General features: G+C 38.7%; 1 protein-coding gene across 6 annotated transcripts in view; it reads left to right on the forward strand.

The window, feature by feature from the left end:
* Mtmr6 (Myotubularin related protein 6) overlaps positions 1-14,370 on the forward strand; it is a 546,834-nt gene extending 532,464 nt beyond the window's left edge. For all 6 annotated transcript variants that reach the window (XM_067143599.2, XM_067143600.2, XM_067143597.2 and 3 more), the window contains 2 exons: positions 9,647-9,801; positions 13,543-14,370. In XM_067143599.2, the coding sequence (XP_066999700.1) occupies positions 9,647-9,801; positions 13,543-13,692 (305 nt within the window). In that variant the 3' untranslated portion in view covers positions 13,693-14,370. The remainder of the gene's footprint in view (positions 1-9,646; positions 9,802-13,542) is intronic.
* The last annotated feature ends 11,275 nt before the right edge of the window (positions 14,371-25,645 follow it).

Raw genomic sequence — 25,645 nt, forward strand, 5'->3', positions numbered from 1 at the left:
AGCAACTTCTGTACGAATACTGGTAACTGTGGAAACTTGTCTCTTCTTCTCCTTCTCCAAAGAATGGAAAGTGATTCATCTGAATTTTGTTTTTCACAATGCAACCTTTCCTGAGTTGAAGTTATGGGGATTGTAGTTTCTGTCAAGGTGCAGGACTTTGAGATGTTCCAGACTCTCTTACTAACTTTTGAAACATATATAAAACTCTGCATTTAATTGAAAAATCTGAATATCTGCGTTTAACATGAAAATTATGAAAATTAACATTCATTAAATAAAATACACACTCGTCGAACCTTGTACTCACACTTACTTGTTACCTGCTTACTTACACATACGTTATTTGAAGGGCGCCAGCTGTCACTCAGTACAGCAATAATAGAATGAGACTCTTGACCATCTCTAGGGTGTGGGGTAATAAGCTTACTTTTGACAACATACCATATAAGTTCTGGGAAAAGGAGATTGGCATTCGGTTTCCCCATTAATTTTGAGGTTAAGATATTTTACTGTCAATGAAATGAAACTATGAATTCCTTTGATAGAACAATATATATTCTTTAAAAAATATATCAAAAATAGTGAGTCTTGTTGCGATAAAACAGATGAGAATATGAAATTATGACATTGCAACTGAAAGAAACTAGGCATGAATTTGAATTCTTCTTGACCGGACATTTAACAATTTATACGAAATATTTCCCTCACTGATTCACTTGACTGTACCTTTAACACTTTGAGTGTAATTACGACGTATTTCATTTATCTAGTGTTTACTGTAGATGTGTCACGCCTAACGTGGTGATACATCCTTGCGACTGCTTCTTCTCCATATCATCTGACTTCTTTGTAAGTCAATATGGTATGACCTCTTGGCAGGTCCAGGGTTGCCCTCTCTGACTCCTTGGTAAGCCTTGCGTTCGCGTCTTCCACTAAGTGACGGACCAACCATTTGGTCTCACTCTCTCAATGACCAATAATGGCTCACTGAGTCTTCACCATCTCTCGTTCACACTTGTTGGCTGACCAACTAAGGCCTCTTGATCTAGTAGACTACTTCACTGTACTGCATCCGTATAAGTAATGACTGACGCTACAATGTGGAGCTACCTTATATAGACGTTGGTTGACACAGCTACGTAATCTCCAGAAATAACCATGACATACTCCCACCTATGCGACAAATATTACATACAGTGGTGAAATAGCCCCGCGGCTAACTCCGTGAGCGCATATCTAAATAAATACGATGACATAGCCATGAAGCGGCGATGACTTGGCAGAATCTCCACTAATCCTGCACAATGTCCCAACGTCACATCTAATCTCTGATATATACAACAATTCTCACTGTACAGGTATTGAGTGTTATACTACACATACGTATATATGTATACATCTAAGTGCAATCTTGCAAGCAACAGGCAATTGCAAAATTGAATAAAACGGATAATTACAATAATAGTACAATATCACAGATAACATAATAATAATAATACTGACATAATAATAATAATAATAATAATAATAATAATAAAATACAGATAAAATCATACAATAATAAAAATACAGATATCATCTTGTAACGGGATTTGAACCGTTACAATTCGCCTCCCTCATAAATAAATCGAAGAACAAAGAATCGATTGATTTATGAACAAAATTATATATATAACACTGACACAGATAAACACTTTAAATGAGTATACAACAATAATTTTCTTTTTCAGCATCCATACATTTTATAATACATCACATATAAGAGAATTCTTCTCGCACATTGTCATCGCAGATAACTGTCCAGTGTCCCATTCTCATACAATTCACAAGAGCATAGCCCTTAATTTAACACACACAAATAATTTTAAATGATTACACTACATTCTTCTTTTTTTTTTTAACATATCAAAACATTTTGTGAAAATTTACTTATATGAGAACTTTTCTCGCATATTGTTATCTCCTCGCATATTGTTATCTCAGATAACTGTCCAATGTCCTGTTCTCCGTATTTTTTGTCACACAGTACATGACAATGTAGCACTTATTCTTCCAATACACCAATACGACACTTGGTTCACACGCCAATCGCAGATGTTAGTTTTATTTTGCCAGTTTCTCACAAAATTAATCATCTTATTCTTATCTCACCAAATCTCACGTGACGTACTTCTTTAAGTTCTTAATGTTGTAAGTACCGACAATCTTCCCTTCCTGATCTTTTAAGGAATATGCACACTTCCCGATACGGCTCACAATAGTGAAATGCCCCTGATACAAAAGAACAACTACAACATATTTCCCGCCTCTGCTGATGATGAAATGGAACTCTGAGTAGCACTCTGTCACTCAAACTGAATCAATTTTGCCCTCATTAACTTACAAATCAATAAATCACATCCTTCTTGGCAACAATAATTAAGGAATCAATACTATGGCTACAAGATGGTTCAATTATTCTGTAATCCAGCATAATGTTTATTTGTTCTAAGACTTCACTAGCATTTTTAAGTTCAATGGGGTACTTACCTCCCACAAATGATGAATGGTCATGTACTACAAATTTATGTTCATATACGTGTTCTTCCTCACTTACCACTAAATACATCTCTATGCTTACCTAACATCGAACACAATTACTCCTCCTGTAATTCACCCAAATTACCTCACATCACTGCCTCATACCGACTATCCCTCAGATACTGGTCGTACAGGCACGTAACACACCCAACAAAACATTTCCTCTCACTAGGAACAACTTCACTTACCTCTCATATATTTCAAAGAACACACGTCACCAACACACTTACCTCAGACCATCGTAATTAATATGCACTTCTTTGCTAGTTATATCCCAGAACACACACACACTACCTAAATTAAAGACTACTCTACTTCCATGATTTGCAACCAAGTCAGCTCCTAAAACAACTGAATACACAAGTTCTGGTACAACAAGGCATGTCTGAAACTTACAATTATCTTTACTTATGATCGGTACCGCTATCATTTTATTTACTCACTGTGACTTACCCAACGGCTGTTATAAGATCTAATAGTACCTTCATTTACCTTCACAATTACCATCATCGGAGTTACTACTTCACTACTTATATCACATTCTCGGCATTACAAGAACACTTCTTACGTCTAACTTACTGCTACCATTAATTACATCATTATCTACGACCACGTCACTACTTAAATATCTCACTTAACATTACTTAGGTCACAATCACACTATACTCTTAAATCTACTTTCACTACATAACTACTTATAATGAATACCAGTTCATCTTCTACCTTCAGCCTGTCCACTTACCGGTAACTTACCCGATTCCCTGTGAATCAGAAATACTCTGACTCGATAACGACACCTTGATAACCTTCATATTAAGACTATCATAATCCCTCTGATAACTCAAATCCGTACGCCTCCCATCTTCCGATTCTCTCTGATTACTCCTCTGACCTTCTCTCTCATAACACAAATCCGTACGCCTCCCATCTTCCGATTCTTTCTGATTACTCATCTGATCCTCTCTCTCATAACTCAAATCCATACGCCTCCCATCTTCCGATTCTCTCTGGTTACTCTTCTGTCCCTTATCACCATAGACACAACTATTAATCCTCTGCTCATCATGATCACCCCCTCTCCTCTGATACACGGCTAACATTTCCCTCCTTCTCTCTACTATACTACTTTCCCCAGACATCATGCGTTCTCTCTCACACGCGCGCCCTTCCACACATTCCTTCCAAAACCTATCAATGAACTTGTCTTTCAATTCTCCTAAATTAGACATATTATCCCAGTACACTCGAAACCATATTTTACTTTCACCGATAAAAACATTAGACAAGATTTCCAGTACGTATTCCCATTCAGTATTATTATTCCTCAACTTACTATCAAATCTTTTCTCAACTACTTTTACAAATTCTACAGAACTGAACTGTTCTCCAGAAAACTTGGTTAAATCACGATCCCTACTGAACAAACCACTCGCTATTACCACTTCTCTCGCCATCTCACCTGTACCTTCTTGCCGTATCACTTCCTGGCAACTCAGAATTTCTTCTTCTTCTTCTTCTTCTTCTTCCGCTGCTCTCTCAGAATTCTCTTCCACTATTCTCACGTCTTCCTGCAATTCTTCCTCTCTCTCTCTCTCACCTGCTGTGATAGCATTTCCTGTTCGTTCCGTAGTTCAGTGACCTCCACAAGTTTGCTTTCAATTTGCTCATTTCTACTAATCTGTTCCCTCGTATCTTCCCCAACTGCATTGTAACTCTTGTCCAATCTTTTCTCGACTACGTCATGAATTTCTTCCCGATTACTAGAACCTTTGTCACTTAATTCTACGACATTCTCTGTACATATTTCTTTGACATGCTCAATTTGAGAATGAACATCGCTCCGACTCGACTCCATTTCACCTTCAATTTCAACACACTCTTCATTTAGCTTATTTTCTAACTTAGATATTTGACTAGTTACCTCTTCTATCTTAGTATCTATTTTATAATTTAGTGATTCACTTAAAGCATCTATTTTGTCATTGGTCACATTAAAATTTTCTTTATTACTGCCAATTAACTCTTCCATTTGCTTCTTATTATTTTCATTACTAATACCAATCATTTGTTCCATTTTATTACTTAGAGAGTTAATCTGTTTATTACAATTTTCATTATTAGTACTAATTAATTCTTTTATCTCTTTATTATTTTCACTACTACTACTACTAAAAAATTCTTTCATCTCTTTCATCTCTTTCTTATTATTTTCATTATTAGTACTAATTAATTCTTTCATCTCTTTATTATTTTCACTCATCTTTTCCATTCGTTTATTACTATTGTCACTACTTGTATTTATTTGTTCCTTGAGCCCGGTCATTTCGGCCTTAAAAAAATTTAAAAAATCTCGGTTCATTCCCCCCGCGATTTCCTTTTGAGTTTCAATGTGCTTCTCAATTTCTGCACTTTCCTGAATTATCTCAGAAGCTTCCATCGTATTCACCTGCTCCCTACTCTGAATATCACCTTGGAAGTCCGCAGAAGCAATGACCTCGTCGTCACATGACTTGTTATTGTCTTCCTTGTCCATCTTTGGTTCACTAGTGATAGTACGCGATCTCAAATTAATTTCCCTCTTCAAATCCCTTGACATATCCCCAAAATACAAATATAGATCACAAAATTACACTCTTGACATTTACCGGTAATAAATTCCGTTGGCTTAAATGCGCATGCTCCTCCCAAAATGAACCTATGATATGCTGTCATTCAGAACAAATTCTGAATTTATTCGAGCCCCACGTTGGGCGCCAAAATGAGATGTTCCAGACTCTCTTACTAACTTTTGAAACATATATAAAACTCTGCATTTAATTGAAAAATCTGAATATCTGCGTTTAACATGAAAATTATGAAAATTAACATTCATTAAATAAAATACACTCTCGTCGAACCTTGTACTCACACTTACTTGTTACCTGCTTACTTACACATACGTTATTTGAAGGGCGCCAGCTGTCACTCAGTACAGCAATAATAGAATGAGACTCTTGACCATCTCTAGGGTGTGGGGTAATAAGCTTACTTTTGACAACATACCATATAAGTTCTGGGAAAAGGAGATTGGCATTCGGTTTCCCCATTAATTTTGAGGTTAAGATATTTTACTGTCAATGAAATGAAACTATGAATTCCTTTGATAGAACAATATATATTCTTTAAAAAATATATCAAAAATAGTGAGTCTTGTTGCGATAAAACAGATGAGAATATGAAATTATGACATTGCAACTGAAAGAAACTAGGCATGAATTTGAATTCTTCTTGATCGGACATTTAACAATTTATACGAAATATTTCCCTCACTGATTCACTTGACTGTACCTTTAACACTTTGAGTGTAATTACGACGTATTTCATTTATCTAGTGTTTACTGTAGATGTGTCACGCCTAACGTGGTGATACATCCTTGCGACTGCTTCTTCTCCATATCATCTGACTTCTTTGTAAGTCAATATGGTATGACCTCTTGGCAGGTCCAGGGTTGCCCTCTCTGACTCCTTGGTAAGCCTTGCGTTCGCGTCTTCCACTAAGTGACGGACCAACCATTTGGTCTCACTCTCTCAATGACCAATAATGGCTCACTGAGTCTTCACCATCTCTCGTTCACACTTGTTGGCTGACCAACTAAGGCCTCTTGATCTAGTAGACTACTTCACTGTACTGCATCCGTATAAGTAATGACTGACGCTACAGTATGGAGCTACCTTATATAGACGTTGGTTGACACAGCTACGTAATCTCCAGAAATAACCATGACATACTCCCACCTACGCGACAAATATTACATACAGTGGTGAAATAGCCCCGCGGCTAACTCCGTGAGCGCATATCTAAATAAATACGATGACATAGCCATGAAGCGGCGATGACTTGGCAGAATCTCCACTAATCCTGCACAATGTCCCAACGTCACATCTAATCTCTGATATATACAACAATTCTCACTGTACAGGTATTGAGTGTTATACTACACATACGTATATATGTATACATCTAAGTGCAATCTTGCAAGCAACAGGCAATTGCAAAATTGAATAAAACGGATAATTACAATAATAGTACAATATCACAGATAACATAATAATAATAATAATAATAATAATAATAATAATAATAATAATAAAATACAGATAAAATCATACAATAATAAAAATACAGATATCATCTTGTAACGGGATTTGAACCGTTACAACTTAAATTGCTTGAAGTTGATTCAACACTTTCCTGATGAGAAAAATCTGATTCCGATAACATTTCATGATCTTTTGTCCCTGATTTCTTCAATGGAGACTCCTGTTCGGTAATAGCTGATCCCCCTCTTTTTCCTATCAAAAGTTCAGCAATTCATCGCTTAGCTAAGGCTGATTTATGTTTATGCATATTGTTTATTCCCTTGAATACAAGCTGTCAATTATTACAGCACACTGTCTTTCAATAATAACAGTATCTTGATAAGCAACTACAAGACGTTACTTGCGCGCGTACTTCACAAAAGTAAAGACTGGCTATCACCACAGAACCCACAAAAAAGATTAAACATACAAGAATAACAAAACTTACAGTTGTCGGCACTATTGTAGTACCATCAGGAATACCAGTACAAGCTTAAAATGTTGCTCAATGACAGTCAAGTACTAAAATATTAGTCTGTAACAGGCTTTATAAACTCATTCAGAAATATGGTAGATCTTACAGCTTGAGTCTGTATAAATATATCGGGAGAAGGGGCTGGGGGGGTGGGGGGGGCTTTCCATGGATGCGTAATTGCAAAGAACAGGCATATTTGATTGAATGGAAACATGGCAGTTACATCATTACCTAACAAAGGAGTTCAGGAAGATGCCACGCCCATTTCTGCTGTGTGCAGACTGGCAAACAAAGCAGTATTAAAGTGATAATTGTTTGAATTCAACAAAATAACTTTGTGACAAAGAAGAAATTCAATCCTTTGAATTTCAGTCATTAAAAAAATTTGCCAAAATGACCAAAATATTGATTTTTATGTCCGGAGTGTAGCCTTAAGAAACCATTGACTTCTAAATAAGTTATTCTTCTTCTCAAATAACTTCTGCTCCTTCCATTCAATAATAAGGTAACGTGTTGGCGGGGTGGATAAACGAATATTACAACTGGTAGCAGTTAACTACTAAAATTTATTATGTACTACTAATACCATAGCTACTTACACACCTACATACAAAGTGGCACACCAGGATTACAATTTACATTCACAGTACAGAATACACAATTACGTAGTTCATGCTCTCTTTTATTCTCACTGTTAGGTCTCGCAAATACACACTATGTTCCTCCGCTAACACAGTCTTGCTCAGATTTGCAGTTACTCTGCCAATATCACAGTCCTCAGCTCCCATCCCATTCACAACAGTCTCACAGTTCCATATGACATCTGCTGTCCATATTCACAATAAAACTTTGTTCACTGTCCCATGCCAGTACTCAGCGATCTCTTCCGTGCTGCACCAGAACACAACATTCATGTTCAGCAGATGACCCAAGGGACAAAACTTCATGGCGTCAGGCAAGGCCTGCAGTTGGTTCATTAACTTAATGACTTGAACCCTTTAGTTATCTCAAATAGCAAGAAGCATATTTGTTTTATTTTCTTTGTCATCATCATCATCATCATCCTCATTTCCAGCTTCCTGGATTGGGTTGTGAATCAAGAACCTCCATTGCTGCCTGTCTCTCCACCACTCTTCTCCTTTTTTAAGTACAACTTCTGGTTTTCCTCTCCTCTTCTCTATGCACTCCCACACTGAATCTGTCCATCTCTTTCGGGGTCTTCCTCGTGCTCTCTTTCCTGTTAACTTCTCTGAAAAAGCTGTTTTTGGCACTTTCTCTTCTTCCATTCTCATCATATGCCCATATAACTTTAGCTTTGTTGTTTCTATCCTGTCTTGAAGTTTCAAGATTCCTCTTCTTTTCATTATCTCTTTATTTCTAATTCTATCTTTTCTGTTCTTGCCCTCGATACCTCTTAGGAATTTCATCTCCGCTGCCCGTTTTCTACTCGCCTCTTGTTTTGTTGTAGTCCATGATCCAGCTGCATAGGTTAGTATGGATTCATAATAGGTTGAATATAATACTTTCTTACATTTCTTCAGGAGATTTTGGTTCCACAAAATACCCCTTACACTCCGGTAGAAGCTATTTGCTTGTTGTATTCTTTTCCCAATTTCCTCGGTTATCTTTCCGTCTTCTGTGATCACGCTTCCCAAGTACTTGAAACTTTTAACCACTTACAGAATTTTACCATTCAGTTTTATCTTTCCTCTTCCTTCCTTCCTCATGTAACCACTATTGTTTTACTTTTCTCTATGCTTACTTTCATCTCAAATTTTTCTCTCTTGATTCCATACATTTACTTGTTTTTGCACTTCCGTTTCATCCTCGCCCCATATCACTATATCATCTATCATCTGCAAACACCATGCCTTTTGTTACCTGTCTTCCCAGTGTCTGTTTAATGTTGTTATGAATTTCATTCACGACTATGATAAATAGTATGGGGGATAGTATACTTCCCTGTCGGAGACCAGTTTCAACTTTAAACCATTTTGTTTTTCCTATACTAGTCTTCACATTACTAACACCATTTCTGTACATAGCTTTTATCATTTGCAGTTCCACTCTGTTAACTTGTTTTTTCCTTAGTGTGTCCCATACCAACTGTCTGGGCACACTGTCATAAGCTTTCCCAATGTCAGTAAATGTCATCACTATGTCTTTTCCAAACTCCCATCTTCTCTCCATCATATGTCTTAATGTAAATATTAGGTGAAACATTGATCTGTCTTTCCTGAAACCATACTGTTCTTCTTCCATTTCTCCTTCTAGCTTTCTCCTCAGTCTTCCTTCCAATACTCTCTCAAATATCTTAGCTATATGGGCAATAAGGTTGATCCCTCTGTAGTTATTACATTCCTTTTTATCACCTTTTTTAAATATCAGGATAATTAAACCCTTCTTTCTTTGTGATCTGTAATTTTCTTTCTCTTATTACTTGAATTGGTCAAAGTGTTCTTTCTCTTACAGGTGTGTGCGTACCTCCTGTAAAACCGAAGACTATAGAGATATTGAGTGTTGACCAGCTTACAAATGAGCTGGACTCTGTAGCTCTAGATTGGAAGACTTTAAGAAATATTCGAGAATGTGTGTGTTCTACACCATTTGATCACTTCAGCAGAAAGGTTAGTAGCAGGTTTATATTTTATATATGTACATAGTAATTTAAGCTTACCATGAAGGAGTTGTCAGAATCGCATGAAGCTCGATGTGGATGATTGTAATGTTAGTGTAAGGAAGTGATTAAAATATCAGAGCAAAGGATTAGTTTATTGCAGAAATGAGAATGCTTGGTAGGAGACTCTAGTACTCTATTGGTGTGCCTCTAGCTTGGTTACTTGATGTCACAGGAGCGGGCATGGATTCATACAGGTTTTGCATGGTATACTGCGGCACATCTCTCCAAATTTGCTGCAACTTGTCCTCTAGATTGGGTAAACTTCTAGACTGCTGATATTGGGACTCTAGGTGGTCCCAGATGTTTGACAGGTGACAAATCTGAAAATAAGGCACGTCATGGAAGTGCTGCATTTTTGTGGAGACATTCTTGCGATACCCTTTCTGTTTGGAACTAACCATTACCCTACTGGAAAATGCTTCCTCGAAGCCCTGCATGATTGACAACACAGCAATAAGTGCGGACATCCCGCAGTCCCATGTGTTCCCCATGTTCCTTGTATCACTACTAGGGGTAACCGACTGTTGTAGGTGATGGCCTCCCCAGACCAGCACACCAGTAGTAAGGGCAGGATTGAGGCACTCGCCACGAGGTCTCCAGATACAAACACAGCCGTCATTATTGTACAAAGGCAACCTGAATTTGTCTCTAAAGACAAACCGGTTTCAGTCCATAGCAGTCTAGGTGTATCGACCAAAGAAAGACAAGGGCCACGAAGGATGCGAAAATGAAAGACTCCCTAGGCCTCGGTACCTAGTACTGTTGGGGTCGGAAAAGAACAAGAGTTGACCAAGGGAGGTCGAATAGGATAGATGAAAGTGAGGAGCCTAGCACAAATAAGTGGAAGCAATGTCAGGACTCGGCCAATCTGCGCTCCCAAGTTCAGAGCCCGTGGGTCCCCTTTTAGTCTCCTCTTACAACAGGCAGGGGATACCAAGGGTGTTATTCTACTGCCCCCACCCACAGGGGGAAATCACTGCAGAAATGCAGGTAAAGTACCCACATGCATTTATATTTTGTTCATGGTACAATCATGGAGCCAAACTTTATCTACTATTCATTATTCTGGAGATAAGCAAGTAATCAGTGAATGGTATTTTAATATGATAACTTTTTACAAATTTATTAACAAACATTTTCAGCTTTTAGCAATTTTTTCTTCTTTTCTGCACTTTTCTCAAGTTGGAAACCAAGCTAAATAGACATTCTGCTTCATCATAGGTATTGTAGTCCATAGGAATGGGATTAGTTGTATAGATTCAAGGTCCAGTGACCTAAATGGTTAGACCCCTTGAAAAAAACATCATCATTATCATCAGATATGTAGGTTACATTATTTACTTATTGAAAATCCTCAGCCTGTTTCCAGTCATTTGACCAGTTAGGAATGGAATGAATGAAGCCCCAATCTAGTGGCGAGGATAGGAATTGTGTCGGCTGCTGAAGCCTGTCGCACTCCTCGGAGCAATGATTAATGACTGACAGATGAAATGATATTGGAGTGTGTCGCTGGAATGAAAGATGACAGGAAAAACCGGAGTACCCAGAGAAAAATCTGTCCCGCCTCTGCTTCGTCCAGCACAAATCTCACATGGAGTGTCCGGGTTTTGAACCACAGAACTCATAGGTGATACAGTACTTTTGTATCCATATATTGGCACAGGCCAGAGTAAAGTGTAGCTTCCACTGAAGTCCCAGTCAACATCTATGCCTGTGACAATATGGAAGCTGCTGAAGTATGAGTAGTGCTGATTAATCTGAATGACTACATTCAGAGCACGACTAGTGCATCTGCTCACAGGGTCAGTCGTGCTGCAATAGTACTTTCTGACCAAGTGAGGAAAGCAGTGGCAAACTACCTCACTCCTCATCTTGCCTAGTACGCCTCATTTTGGTGCTGCCATTGGTTTTTGGGGTTTCCTTATAACCGCATAACCTTTGGTGGTGTTATTTGAGGATCCAGCCAGCCTCTGGGCTATCGACCTAACAGACAGACAGCTTTCTTACTCAACTATGCCTAAACACCTCATTGTTTTTGTTATGCATTTCTTATTAAATGCAATTGAGTTTTTTTGGCATCGTAATTTGCCTGACTGGCCAAATAATTTAAGAAGGAAGCCTTACTTGTCAGTGTCGCCTCAGTTTAAAAGTAAACTTAAAAGCTTTTCAGTTTGATGAACAGTTGAGTTGATATTTGATATAGGTATATCTCAGATATACAGTTAAAAAATAGGCTTATTTGATTTTTCACCGATTAACTTTCTCAAAATGGTATCCACTAATATGTAATGTCAATTCAACTTTTGCATATTTTTTATGCAAAGAACCTATCACAGAATAGAGCCCAGCATATAGTTTTCTGCAAGAAATGTCATCGCATTAATAAAAAAATAATTACACTTTGTGTTATACCAACACAAGACGGGCCTTATGGCAACAGTGGGATGGGAAAAGCTAGAACTGCAGAGGAAGTGACTGTGGCCTTAATTAAGTTGGAGCTCCAGCATTTGCCTGGAATAAAATTGAGAAACGATGGAAACCAATCTTCACGGCTGCCAACAGTGGGGTTCGAACCCACCATCTTCCGAATGCAAGCTGATCATTACGTGGCCCAATCTGCGCAGCCAACTGTCTCGGTAACTCTAATGGTTCTGCTGGAAATTATGCTTTGACATGGTATAATACACGTTCCAAAGCCTGCAAACCACTGACTGTTAGTTGACGTTTCTACTGCTGCCACTCATTTTCGCTGAATCGTAGTACTGCTGCATTTGTATGAAAACTAACCTGGTACAATTGCTAGTTTGCAAGAAAAATAACAATATAAATTGACTAAAGGTTTTTTTTTGCTTTGTGAATACTCGTCGCGCTAATTCAGATAAGTTTTTGGCAACAACTGTATGTGATAGGAAAAGACCAGACTGAGAAGGGAGAGCTGTGGCTATAGTAACAGTCCCGGTATTTATCTGGTGTGAGCACGGGGAAACTACAGAAAACAATCTTCAGCACCGCCAATGGTACATTTTGAACCTTTAATCTCCAGAATGCAAGCTACATTCATATGGCCCACACAACTCGTTCAGTTACACAGTAACTTTAGTTTCATCTTCCCTTCATCGATGCTATTTAGATTACACTCGCTTTAACGACACTATAATCAAAACTACAGTTCCTTGTATGGTGGCGTGTCGCTTTAGTCCCAATAATATTATGAAATTTTATTTCCACCGAAAGCAATATTCTTATCTATGGGTAAGTCATGCTCATGTTTAGCTACATTTGAGTAATGTGACTAACATTTGGTGCATGCACTGACGAATTTCAATGGTTGCGACAAGCGTTGCTAGCAAGATACTTCGTTTCCATTTGAAACTTTAAACGACTTCTAGATAAAGACCGGCTGAACATTGTTTATGCAATGGAACATCATGCATAACTTAGATGTTTTCTAAGGCCTAAAACTAGTTATCATTTCTGCAATCTGCCTGATGCTTTTGTAGAGGAACTTACATATTTGTCTCCCTATTAAAAAAAAAATTAAAAATTCATAAAGCTAACATAAAATTCATTTACTGTTGTTTTCCTTCTTAGAACTTATTTTCCTGACTTCTGTGGTTTTAACAAATGACTGAATTGTAAGGGACTTTTGGACTAGCTCTTCACAGGTATCATATTTTTCCTGTTACAGTATCACTGTTGGAAATGCGGAGAAGTATTCTGCACCCGCTGTATAGACAAGCATACTCCATTACCAGGACATATGTCTCAGCGTGCCGTACCTGTCTGCAAGCCTTGTTACCGTGAAATTCGGCGATCGTCATCTGTAGAGTCGCCTTGATCGTCGTGTGCCATGAGGCTGAACAACAGCTGTGATCTCATTTCCCTTCCAGCAGTCATAAGTAATATTCCAAAATGGTTCTCCTTATGTCGAACCCTTAGCGAAGTTGCGTGTCTGGTAAAATCTGCTTTGTTCCAGTTTGGCCAGGAAAGTGAGGATGGCCCTTCTAGAATGAACAGAGCTGTGTAACTAGTTAAAATGGCAGGATACAATCTACCTTGCTGACCATGTTGTATTAATGCTAGTTTCTATAGAAATTGTGAGTTATATTTTGTCTGTTGATACAACACCAAAGACGTTAGTGTATATTTATTGTGTACGTGTATTTTCCAATGTAAATATGTATTGTTGCATTTTGGACTTGGTATGTCATTGTATATTCAAGAAATTCATCAGTGTAATAATGATGTACAATGATGTGTAAAAATATAAACAGCATCAACATTCGCTTTGTAGATCTTTGGAAAATTTATGCTAATTTTCCTGGAATGCGTTGAATGCAGCTTGTGGAAAAAAAGTATATTTTGTCGAAATAACAATTACTATTTTAAATTAATGCAATAAAGTAATCTTACAATTTGTTTAATTATAAATGTTTTAAAATAACTTTCTTCTTCTGTGAAATACACGTTATCTGGTGAAATTTGTTCTGTAAATACAATGATTTTTTAATTATAATACTCGTGTATGCTTATTACCTATCAATAACTCTCCTTTTTTTTTTTTGCCAAATAAAATTGGTTTTATTGTATCCCTTTTCAAAACCTTTTTGTAACTTATAATCTAAAGATTTTGCATATTACCCTTGATAAAATTGATAAAACAATCAAGATCAACAGCAAGCCAAGAAAAAAACTATCTGCCTGTTATACTTACTGCAAATTGCTTTTGAACAGCATCAAATACGTTTAGCCTTAAAATAAACACAAAGAAAACAAAATTCATGGTAACCAACAAGCAGAAAATCGGACATTATCACTTGAGATGAAAACATCATGTTGCAAGTAAAATACTAAGCATGTTTTTTGAGTAAGTACCGTTTTTAAATATGGCCACTGAAGCGCTTCGGTCGTTATTTTTGAGCATGCATGCACGCTCAGTACGTACATCTGCAGGCTTATCTCCACAAACGCCATTATGGAAACCAGTACATACATTTGTCCGTATTGAAAATGCCTCTGACAATTAATGATCCCGCTGAGTGTCAAGTACGCACTGTGAATAGTTTTCTAAATGCAAAAGATGTGAAAACTGTTGAAATTCATCAGCAGATTAGTGAAATGCATGGAGAACATGCTATGAGCAAAGGAATGATAAGAGAATGCATTAGAAGGCTGTACTAATGTCCACGATAAGAAGTGTAGTGCGCTGTCATTACTGAAGACTTGGTGCAAAAAGTTGAGTTTAGTCATTAAGTTACAAGCTGCCTGAAATTTCAAGGAGTGTTCTTTATGAAATTGTCAGTTCGCTTAGATTATCAGAAGTTGTGCTCACGCTGGGTACCGAGGATGCTGACAGAGGTACACGAAACCAAATGCGTAGGCAGTGCTTTGACTTTCCTTGAGGGGTACAGTAATGAAGGTTCCTAAGCCGAACTGTTAATGGCAACGAAACGCAGGTGGCTTAGGCCTATGTTACGTCGGAATCAAAACAACAATCCGTCGAATGGAGATACTCAACATCACCCGTGAAGGTGAAGAACAAGCAAACAATTTCAGCTCACAAACTCTTGTGCGCTGTGTTTTGGGGTAAACAGGGTGTGATGCTTGGAGATGTTTTGCACCAGAGTGACACAAAAAATGCCAAGACTTATTGTGAGAACTTATGTCAGTGATGGGCAGTCTGAGATGGGGTCTTAAGATTTCTCGAGACTAGCGCAGGACTGTTTCACACGAGAATTTGAGAGATCTCGAGAGCGTTTTCCCCACATTGTGTGGCGTAGGTCTACAGGTAGACGGAGTTGAACGTTATTCATGCCGAGTATGCGAATAGCCAACCATGCGCCTAAATAAGTGTCGGAAAGCGACTAGGGCATTAATTTCTTTAATTTTTACCGAGGTCTATTCTGACGCTGTGTAACATAATATAAAGCATATGCATTCTGGCATTGTATGCGTCGGTATGCACACAAATTATTAGGCTAAGTACAGAAAGTACCCCCTGTGGGTGGGGGACGCAGATGAAGAATACACCCACGAGACTACTTGTAATTAGTACCATCATGCAGAAAACACCATGGGACGCTTTTACACAATAGGTTTGTGATTAGTAGCGACAGTGTGTGAATTAGGGTGGGTTTTACACTACCTGTGATTAGTACCACTATATAAGCGACACCATGGTTCTGCCTTGCCTATGATAACTACCTGCTATATGAGAACACTATGGGATAATAAGAGTCCCTGCGATTAGTACACGTATATGAGAAACACCATAGGTTTGTGTTGCCTGTAAATGGCGCCGCAATGTGAGAAACACCATAGGTCTGCGTTAATGTGCGCATTACATTACCTGTGAGTAGTACCATAATGTGTGGAATACCGCAAGTCTACGCTACTTTTGATTATAGCTCATTCCATGTTAAGAAAACGGTATTGCTCTTATGATAACAGGGTTGCCAAATCGAACGTCTCTGCTCAACAGAACCACCGGAAAACTGCGGCATTATGTATTGGTGGAACTCGGTACTTGAGTTCAAAATAAAAGAACGAAGAAAGTAAGCTGCACATTATTTTTTTGAGATCTAGGGTACAGGATTAGTAAGGCAGGAGAGGGCTTATTTTGTTTTTTACAGCAATATTGATAAACTACTGCAATATAAAATCTCAGTATTGAAGTTCAAGGCAAACTGGGAGAAAATTGACAACAGATAATTTTTATAGGCACGGGGTGGGGGATGCTGTTAATTGCATTGCCAAGGCAACGCCGGTTACTACTGTGTCGTCATATTGCCCCATGAAAAGAATGGTAACAATTAAATGCGCTTGTGAAAAGGGGGTAAAAATGTGGCAAAAATAAAATGCGCTTAAGAAAGAAAATCTAAATAACAAAACCAAACTCAGATAAAAATCATAGCAAATTTCTGTATCTGTACAAGTCATGCCGTGATGTATCGCTGCACACCAAAGAGTCAAAATCGTCAGTAACAACTGCTGTATGGAAAATTCTAAATTCCCATGGAGGGAATTAGATATTTTTCACCAATAGAGCATGTCAAAATGTCAAAAACATATCAGATGTAAGGCTTTTCAGGCGTTTGCTCTATTAACCAGCGTTTCGTCTTAGGTCTGATACTAGACTCATCAGAGTGGGATGTGTCAGACCCTACCCACTGATGCTGGGGTGTATGCAGGTGAACTTATCAGAAGCCTATATAAAAGGCACAGTCTGATAAATCTCCACAATGGAATTATTGCCCGTCTAGCAATTCCGAATGGAAAATTCTAAATTCACTGCAGTCATCAGACTGTGCCTCTTATATAGACTTCTGATAAGTTCACTTGCATGCACCCGAGCGTCAGTGGGTAGGGTCTGACACTACACTCTGATGAGTCTAGTGTCAGACCTAAGACGAAATGCTGGTTAATAGAGCAAACGCCTTAAAAGCCTTACATCTGATATGTTTTTAACAACTGCTGTACCGTACAAGAATATTAGAACACACACAAATAAATACAGGACTTCTCTTCAACAGTGATAAGCTGCCGGCAATTCACAGCATAACGGATTACGCCTAACATACTGTACCAGAGCGACACAGAAGGAAAATGAAGGGAGGCACAAAGCGATAGTTGTTCCCACCATTGTGCTTCCTCCCAAGAATGTATTTATTAAATACAGAATGTTAAGTACAGTAGTTATTTTAATAACTCATGGGCAAAAACATGCTTCATACATTTTTATTCTTTCGTAATACAATAGAAAGTAGATTACAATATTCGTTAATCGCAAGGAATTATGAGTGTCTAAGAGGGGGTGTGTTCACTCTTTGTAGGTCCATAAGAGCAATACTGTTTTCTTAACATGGAATGGGCTATAGTACCACAACATGACAAATACCATGGTTCTACTTTCTTAGCGATAAGTACCATTATGAGGGGCCGATGACCTGGATTTTGGACCCCTTTAGACTAGAAGCATCATCGATTCAGTATTGTGCTTTAGAAGCAGTCCCTTGGTAATACTATTGTTTAACGCTAGTTTCTGGAAATGTGTGGCATTGCAGGTCGGATCCACTGATTGTTTTAAATTCATATCCATTCATTCATTTTTTGTCCTCACGTTTTGAATTCTGGTCAGTGGAGCATTTTGGACTTTTAAATCGTCATTACATTTCTTCTTATTTCGTACCATTAGGGGCCGATGACATAGATGATAGGCCCCTTTAAACAATAAGCATCATCATCATCATCAAGTACAGAAACTGACAGCTACTGTAGGTGCACACAGTTGAAAAGATCCCTCATTCAATATCCATATGACAAGTGCTTATGTTTACTGATATTTTGGTGACTAAGGAAATAATTCCTTACAATGTTATAGATTATTTGCATCATAATTAGGTACTTCCTGACAGTGCACTGTGTGATTGTGTCTAATTGTACGAGACAACTTTAAGACGATGTCCGAAACGCAACGTAAGTCGTGGATGTACTGTAGGTTATTAGCCTATATGAATACATCAAATCAAATCAAATCAAATCAAATCAAAATCTCTTTATTTGCAAATGAGGTGTCTACCTCGGTGGCAAATGGTACACTAAAATACATTATTGTCAAGCACTAAATTTTAAATTAACAAGAGAAGAAAATTTTCCTATAATACAATATTATACAATTTACGCTAACAATGTTTTCTATTAAACGCACAGCTCATCCTTGATAAATTTATATTGTTTACAAAATTCTACTTATAATATCTCCTGTACTACTTACAAATATAGTCAACTGATATACAGTATGTGGAATTACTTCAAATGATACTATACAACTGGTATAAGATTAATATTTACATTGCATTTATTTACTTATTTACTTTTTTTTTTTTTTCTTTTACCCGTTCTGGAACCTAAGTAGCATAATGATCTGCTGCGTCTTAACCAGAGCCCCTTTTGCCACCACTTTTCAGAGTTCCTGAAGGGCCTTCACAGCTACCGTAGCGGTCCCAGGGCCCTCGAAGTCCCCACTGTACTTCACCCCTATAGGCAGTCCCCTACTTGGCTGTCCAAACTCCTTAGACCAGGGGATGGAATTAATTTATTCACACACATTTTTTTAATTTACAATAACCTGCACTGGTCGAATGCCCTCTAACACTTCATTTATTTTCTCTGTTGCTGTTTATTCTCTTCTTGAATATCTGTACAGATTTTGGAAAAGGATCAAACACTACCCCTGGTAAACTGTTCCACTCCTTCACACCCTTCCCAATGAATGAAAATTTACCCCAATCGCTTCTGCTAAATTTCCTTCTAATTTTATATTTGTGGTCAGTCCTGCCGATATAATTATTTTCCAACTGAAGCCTCTCACGGATATCTCCCCATGCTTCTTCTCTTGTATAGGCTCTATATAATCCTATAAGTCTAGTTTTCTCCCTTCTCTTTCTTAGAGTTTCCCACCCAAGTTCCTCTAACATTTCTGATACACTACTCTTTCTCCTGAAATCCCCTGTTACAAATCTTGCTGCTTTCCTCTGCACACTATCTATTTCTTTTATTAGGTATTCTTGGTGAGGATCCCAAACACTGTTTGCATATTCCAATAATGGACGAACCATACTCAAGTAACTTTTTTCTTTTAATTCTTTTAGTTCATGCTGAAGAGATGCCACATAGCACAGCCTGCTCTGTTGTTTATTCAAAAGAAGTAATATATGAGTCACTTAATAATACATGGCACTTAAAAACATTAATATTACTGAAGGGGAATCCTCACAGACAATATTTCAAGCCCGGCCTGCATCACAAGAAGCTACCCTGTCTACAACAATTTGCAAGGTATCCAGATAGGTGTAGATAGATCCTATCTACAGTTATTCACAAAGGATATGTCCTCCCCAAATAACTCATAAACAGTTTAAGATACTGACATTCTATTTTCACTTTCATTAACGGTATTAAGGGGTTCATGCAGTACTTTTCCAGGCTTTTGACAAAATTTATCAGCACACACATTTCCGTATGAGAACGTTATTTCACGCAATAACTGCTTATAATATACTATGAAACTTACACTTGTAGTTACTGGGACATCGCACAGATTGCAGCATACAGAATCTGTCTCAAGATTCTCGCGTGAGTCTCAAGATTTGTGACGTCGGTTTCGAGAGTCTCGACAGAGATCACTGCCCGTCACTACCTTACGTAAACTCCGTTGTGCAGTCAGAAACAAATGGCATAGTATGGTATGGCATGTTTGCAAGGGGGATTCTTTTACTTCATGATAATGCGCGACCTTGCACAGCTAATTGAACCCAAGACCTCACTGCTTCATTTGGTTGGGAACGTTTTATCATTCTCCGTATAGTCTTGATCTAGTGCCTAGTGACAACCTCTTGTTCCTGCACTTGAAAAAAGCATTTAGGAGGTCAACGCCACGATAATGATGACTTAAAAACAACCATGCTGCAGTGGCTGGCACATCAGGTGCCATATTTCTATGAGGAATTCGGAAGCTGGTTTCACATTACAAGTGTCTTAATATGCTTGGAACTTATGTTGAGAAGTAGTTTAAGGTACAGGCTTACATATAAAAAAACAAATTGTTTAAAAATTGCATTATTTTTTTCTATAACAAAAATACTTAAAAAAACATGCCTCATACATAAAATGCTAACACAAGTTTGGGATCAAGATACGGGAATCAAAACAATACTCAGCATTAGAAGAAGCATTTTTTGAAATTAAACCATCGTATGTGCACCTGTGGACTCTGAGTCATGTTGTGAAGTGTTGTGTTCCTGGAGCTGCTGTAAGATGTACACTAAAAGCTTCGTCAATGAACTGACTGCAAGCCTTTGAGATAATGAATGTATCGCAGAATGTTGAAGATCCATGGGCAGACCATGTCATCACCGGAAAGGTATTCTGCCATACCGGAAACACCACGTGAAGTAGAAAATCAGTCTATTTCAGTCATCTCAGAAATGACAATGACAACCTGATATAACTGACCAGAGAAGGCAAGACAGAGGGAAGCACTGATTTGGGCGGAACCATCAACAGTGGTTCCACATTCGTGATACAGCAACTCTGATATAGCAAACATAAAATAGTGTTACGTGCTGGCCCCGTGGAAGTCCCTTTCAGTACCTCCAGGGAGGGGCTGGCGACTCTCACGACCTGGGATCTCCCAGCCGGCTTGTAGGGTGGGACCGGCCTTTCCGTGTATTGTTCTCCTCAGCTGGCTTACCTATGAGTTTCACAGAGATTCAACGGGAATGTTCTGCCTCGGTGACATCGCGAAATTTCTGGGTTAAAACACGCAAGCTATAAAAAGGGAGGCTAACTGCAGACAGTAAGTCAGTGCTGGACTTGGGGTCAGAGTTGGACTCCGTTGTGGAGTCTGTGACACTCAGTGAGTTGGGGTTCGGTGGCTGGGTTGAGGGTGACAGAGGTGTTGGCTGTCACTAGTGTCCCATCGAGATTTGAACGAGGAGCTGTCGTGGCGTCGGAGAGTCCAGTGAGTGGGGTGGTGGAGACGACAAAACGGAAGACTGTACTGTGTTCTTGTAATTCTGTGGACTGAGGATCAGCATGAGCCAGCTAGGAAACCCACTGTCGTGAGTGCGAGGATAAATGGACCTGTGTTAATGTTCGGTGTTGTATCGTCCTACTGTTGAATACTGTTGAGCTGTTCGCTGCATGTGACTGTGTGAATTACTGGACCGTCTGTGGAATCGAACCAACGAACAGGCATCGTGTGTTGTGTAGCCAGTGGCACTGTCTTCAAATACAGCAGTCTATGCACAGCGGCTGTAGGAGGTGACTGGACCTCCTGCTGCACCATAAGGAAGAGCAACTTGTAAATAGACAGTAATTAGTGTGGCCATTCATAACTGGTTAGAACACACACACACACACACACACACACACACACTCTCTCTCTCTCTCTCTCTGTGTGTGTGTGTGTGTGTGTGTGTGTGTGTGTGTGTGTGTGTGTGTGTGTGTGTGTGTGTGTGTGTGTGTGTGTGTGTGTGTGTGCGCGTGCGCATTTATTAAGTCATCCTGAAATAAATTAGAGTAATGAAACAGGTGGAGTTTTATTCGTAACAATAGGATCTTCAGTTCTGATGTGGCTTGAGTGCAGGATAAGAAGAAAGCTGGGTAAGTACAGGAAAGGGAGAGAAACATAAGATAAATACAGGTGGTAAAAGAATAGGAACACAGGACAAACACACAAGGAAAAAAGGATCCCAATGGGGAAAGTAATTATTGTTATTATTAGCATATGGTAACGTACACAAAACAATACAAAGATTAAATATACATGAACAGTAAGCACAAACTATTAAATACAAAATTACAAGATATACACATTATAACACTGAAAACAATCATGTAAGCAACAGGGTTCAAAGAGTTGGATCTAAATTCTCAAGCCAATGCATGGCCTCAGCAGAAGCCAACACAAAGTCCTGGCTGGATCCATTGCATTTGGTGACAATATGGTCGATAATCTGCTTAACTGCACCACAGTCGCAGGCTGGAGAAAATCTCATACCCCATTTAAACATCAGGGAAAGTAATATAAGGAACAAACAAGCCTTAGTCAAAGTCCAAGAGGGAGGGGGATAAGAAAGGAACATGAATAGGACAACCACAATGGCAGGTCAGTTTGGGAAAAGTGAGGAAGAGAAATAGGAGATGAGGACAAATATGGAAACACACAAGGAGAAGGACAATCTCAACATCTTCATACACTGCCATCTTCAAATAGACAGGCTCTCTTCTCATCAATCCCAGTTCTTCCACATCCACCGGGCCGAATGACTCAGACGGTCGAAGCGCTGCCTTCTAACCCCAACATGGCAGGTTCGATCCTGGCTCAGTCCTGTTGTATTTGAAGGTGCTCAAATAAGTCAACCTTGTGTTGGTAGATTTATTGGAACAAAAAAACTGCTGCTGGACAAAATTCCAGCACCTCGGCGTCTCTGAAAACCGTAAAAGTAGTTAGTGGGATGTAAAGCAAATGTATCTATCTATCTATCTATATTGTATATAAAATAGGAGTTTCGTCTGTACATTTCTCAGAATTTAAAAATAATGGTATTTTTGTATCGGTCGAATCCACAGTAACAAGGAAATGCACATTTTAATGAAATGAAATGGCTTTTTAGAGCCGGCAGTGTCCGAGGACATGTTCGGCTCGCCAGGTGCAGGTCTTTTGATTTGACTCCCGTAGGCGACCTGCGCGTCGTAATGAGGATGAAATTATGATGAAGATGACACATACACCCACTCCCTAGTGCCAGCGAAATTAACCAAAGATGGTTAAAATTCCCAACCCTGCCAGGAGTGACCAAAGGCGAACATGCTAACCATTTAGCCATGGAGCCGGACTGCACTTTTTAATTTTCTGTCATCTATGTCCGTTTGTATGTGCGGGCATCACAAGAACATGGCTGGAGAGAATTTGATGAAAATCGATATGTAAAGTTGGGGAATGAGGCACTACAACCTAGGCTATAAATAATAATATTCACATTGAGTGAAATGGTAGTACAGGGGGCCTATAATTTAATTCTGAAATATCTATGTTATTAGTGGTCCTACTGAAAAGTACGATATAAGAAAAGTTATAGAGAATATAATCTGCAATCATTTGTCTTAATATAGTTTTACTGTACTGACTATAACAGAATTCATGAATCTAATTGTTGTTGCTTAGGCCATATCAGTGCCAAGTATTGCTAACGTGGAAATATCGTTCAATCGTCTTAACTGGCAATGGTTTTTGTCATGATTGTCTTAAGATGTAAAATCGTGTGGTCTTTGGTTCATATCGACAAGGAAAATTGTGAAGATGATTATAAAAATCATGAAGGAATAATCCCTTGAAGAATACTCTAAGATACGAGGGAGTTATGGAAGAAGGAAGAACTCTCTTTACATTAGATGCCTGAATATCACAGAGTTGAAGGAAATATAAATGTGAAAGCCTACATTTTCAAAAGCTCATAAAATAAATCAAAAATAATATTACATTGATGATTACTTCTTGTGATGTGCTCTGTTTCTTCTGCTGCCATTTATCTCCAACGGATCGCATTACTGCTGCATCTGGAGTTAAACAGCCCGCCTGAATACTGGCGGGAAGTAGCTGGGGAGTTAAATAACTTAATTTTGTTTAGCATGCCATTCCTATGGTTCATAAATTTTCTAATAATACGTAACACACTGGTTCATCCCAGTTTTCAAGCTATTCGATGCCTACTCTGAGGCGCTGATTGGAATGAGCAGTGTACACACTTAATGGAATATGGCAGGGGAGTGTTCACTGCTGTCTGCAGCCTGCTCATTCCGTAGCAAAGCGTCAGCTAGTAACATTATATTATTATTTATCTCCTGCATCCATCTCTTCTCAGCCTTCAGATCTGTCAAGATGGCCCCTCAATGAGTGTTGATACCTGCTTGCTTGATGAAGACTGGAAGCAGAAATGAGCTCGTAGGGGACTGAGAACGGGGATAGATGAGGAGAGAGCGTATCTATTGAAGATGGCATGTAGTGATGGACAGTCTGAAATGGAGTCTCGAGATTAGCGCAAGCACCAGTTTCTTGCAAGAAATGTTGAGAGATCTCGAGAGCACTGTCCCCATATTGTACAGCGAGCAGTATCTCGAAAGCTGAGAGGAAGACGGAGCTGAATGTTGTTTGTGCCGAGTATGAGAATAGCCACACACAGTCCTTCTGCATTCCATAAGTACGTGTCAAAAAGAAACTAGGCCGTTCATTTCCACTGAGGTCTATAATTGATGCAAAATAACAATTATAAATAATACGCATTCCGACAACGGCAAGTACACGAACAAGTAGGCCAAGTACAGAAACTGATGGCTACTTTAATATACATCCATATCACTCATAATTTATCAGAGCTCACATTCAATATCCATTTCACCAGTTTAGTGACATTATGGTGACCAAGGAAATAATTCCCTACAATGTTATAGACTTTTAGCGTCATAATTAGATATTACAAGTAACAACTCTCATTGTTGTTCCGTATTGAAGATGACGTTAGGCATAGATATCAAGGATAATTTAATAATAAATTAAATTAAAGTTCGGGACATGGGATTATTTTGAAGAGATGTCGCATAGCACAGTCCGCTGTGTTGTTTGTTCAAAAGAAGTAAAATACTTCTGGGATGATCTGGCACTTAAAAACGCATAATATCACTGAAGGGGAATCGTCACAGAGAACACCTCCGGCCCGGTTTGTATCACAAGAAGCTACACTGTCGACAATTGCGAGGTATCCAGGAAGGTGTACAGTTATTAACATATTATTCAGGGTTATTCAGCTAAGATGTCCACCTCAAATACACAGTTAAAAAAGATTACGGGAACATGATTAGAACGCATGCCATGCTCCACTAAAACAATACCTCATACCCAGGCATATTACCATCTAAACCTTTATTCTTTACCGTTGAAGTATACAAAAGAACATCGATGGATTTGCGTTCATTTTCAGAACACAAACAGAAATGTCCAAAGGGCGAAAACAAAGTGATAACAATCCTCCAGGGTGGATTTTTATCACAGCTGGAGAGCTTTAGTATGGCGTAAGTCCTCCATGAGCATTTATCACAGCTTGGCACCTACGTGGCATGCTCCACATAAGTCGACGGAGGTCACGTTGCGGTATCAGGTCCCATTCTTCAATGAGAACCTGTTTGAGGTCTTGGAGAGTCTGTGGTGGAAGAGGACGCCCACGAACACTTCT

This window comes from Anabrus simplex, chromosome 3, assembly GCF_040414725.1.
Source record: "Anabrus simplex isolate iqAnaSimp1 chromosome 3, ASM4041472v1, whole genome shotgun sequence".
Lineage (NCBI taxonomy): Eukaryota > Metazoa > Arthropoda > Insecta > Orthoptera > Tettigoniidae > Anabrus > Anabrus simplex.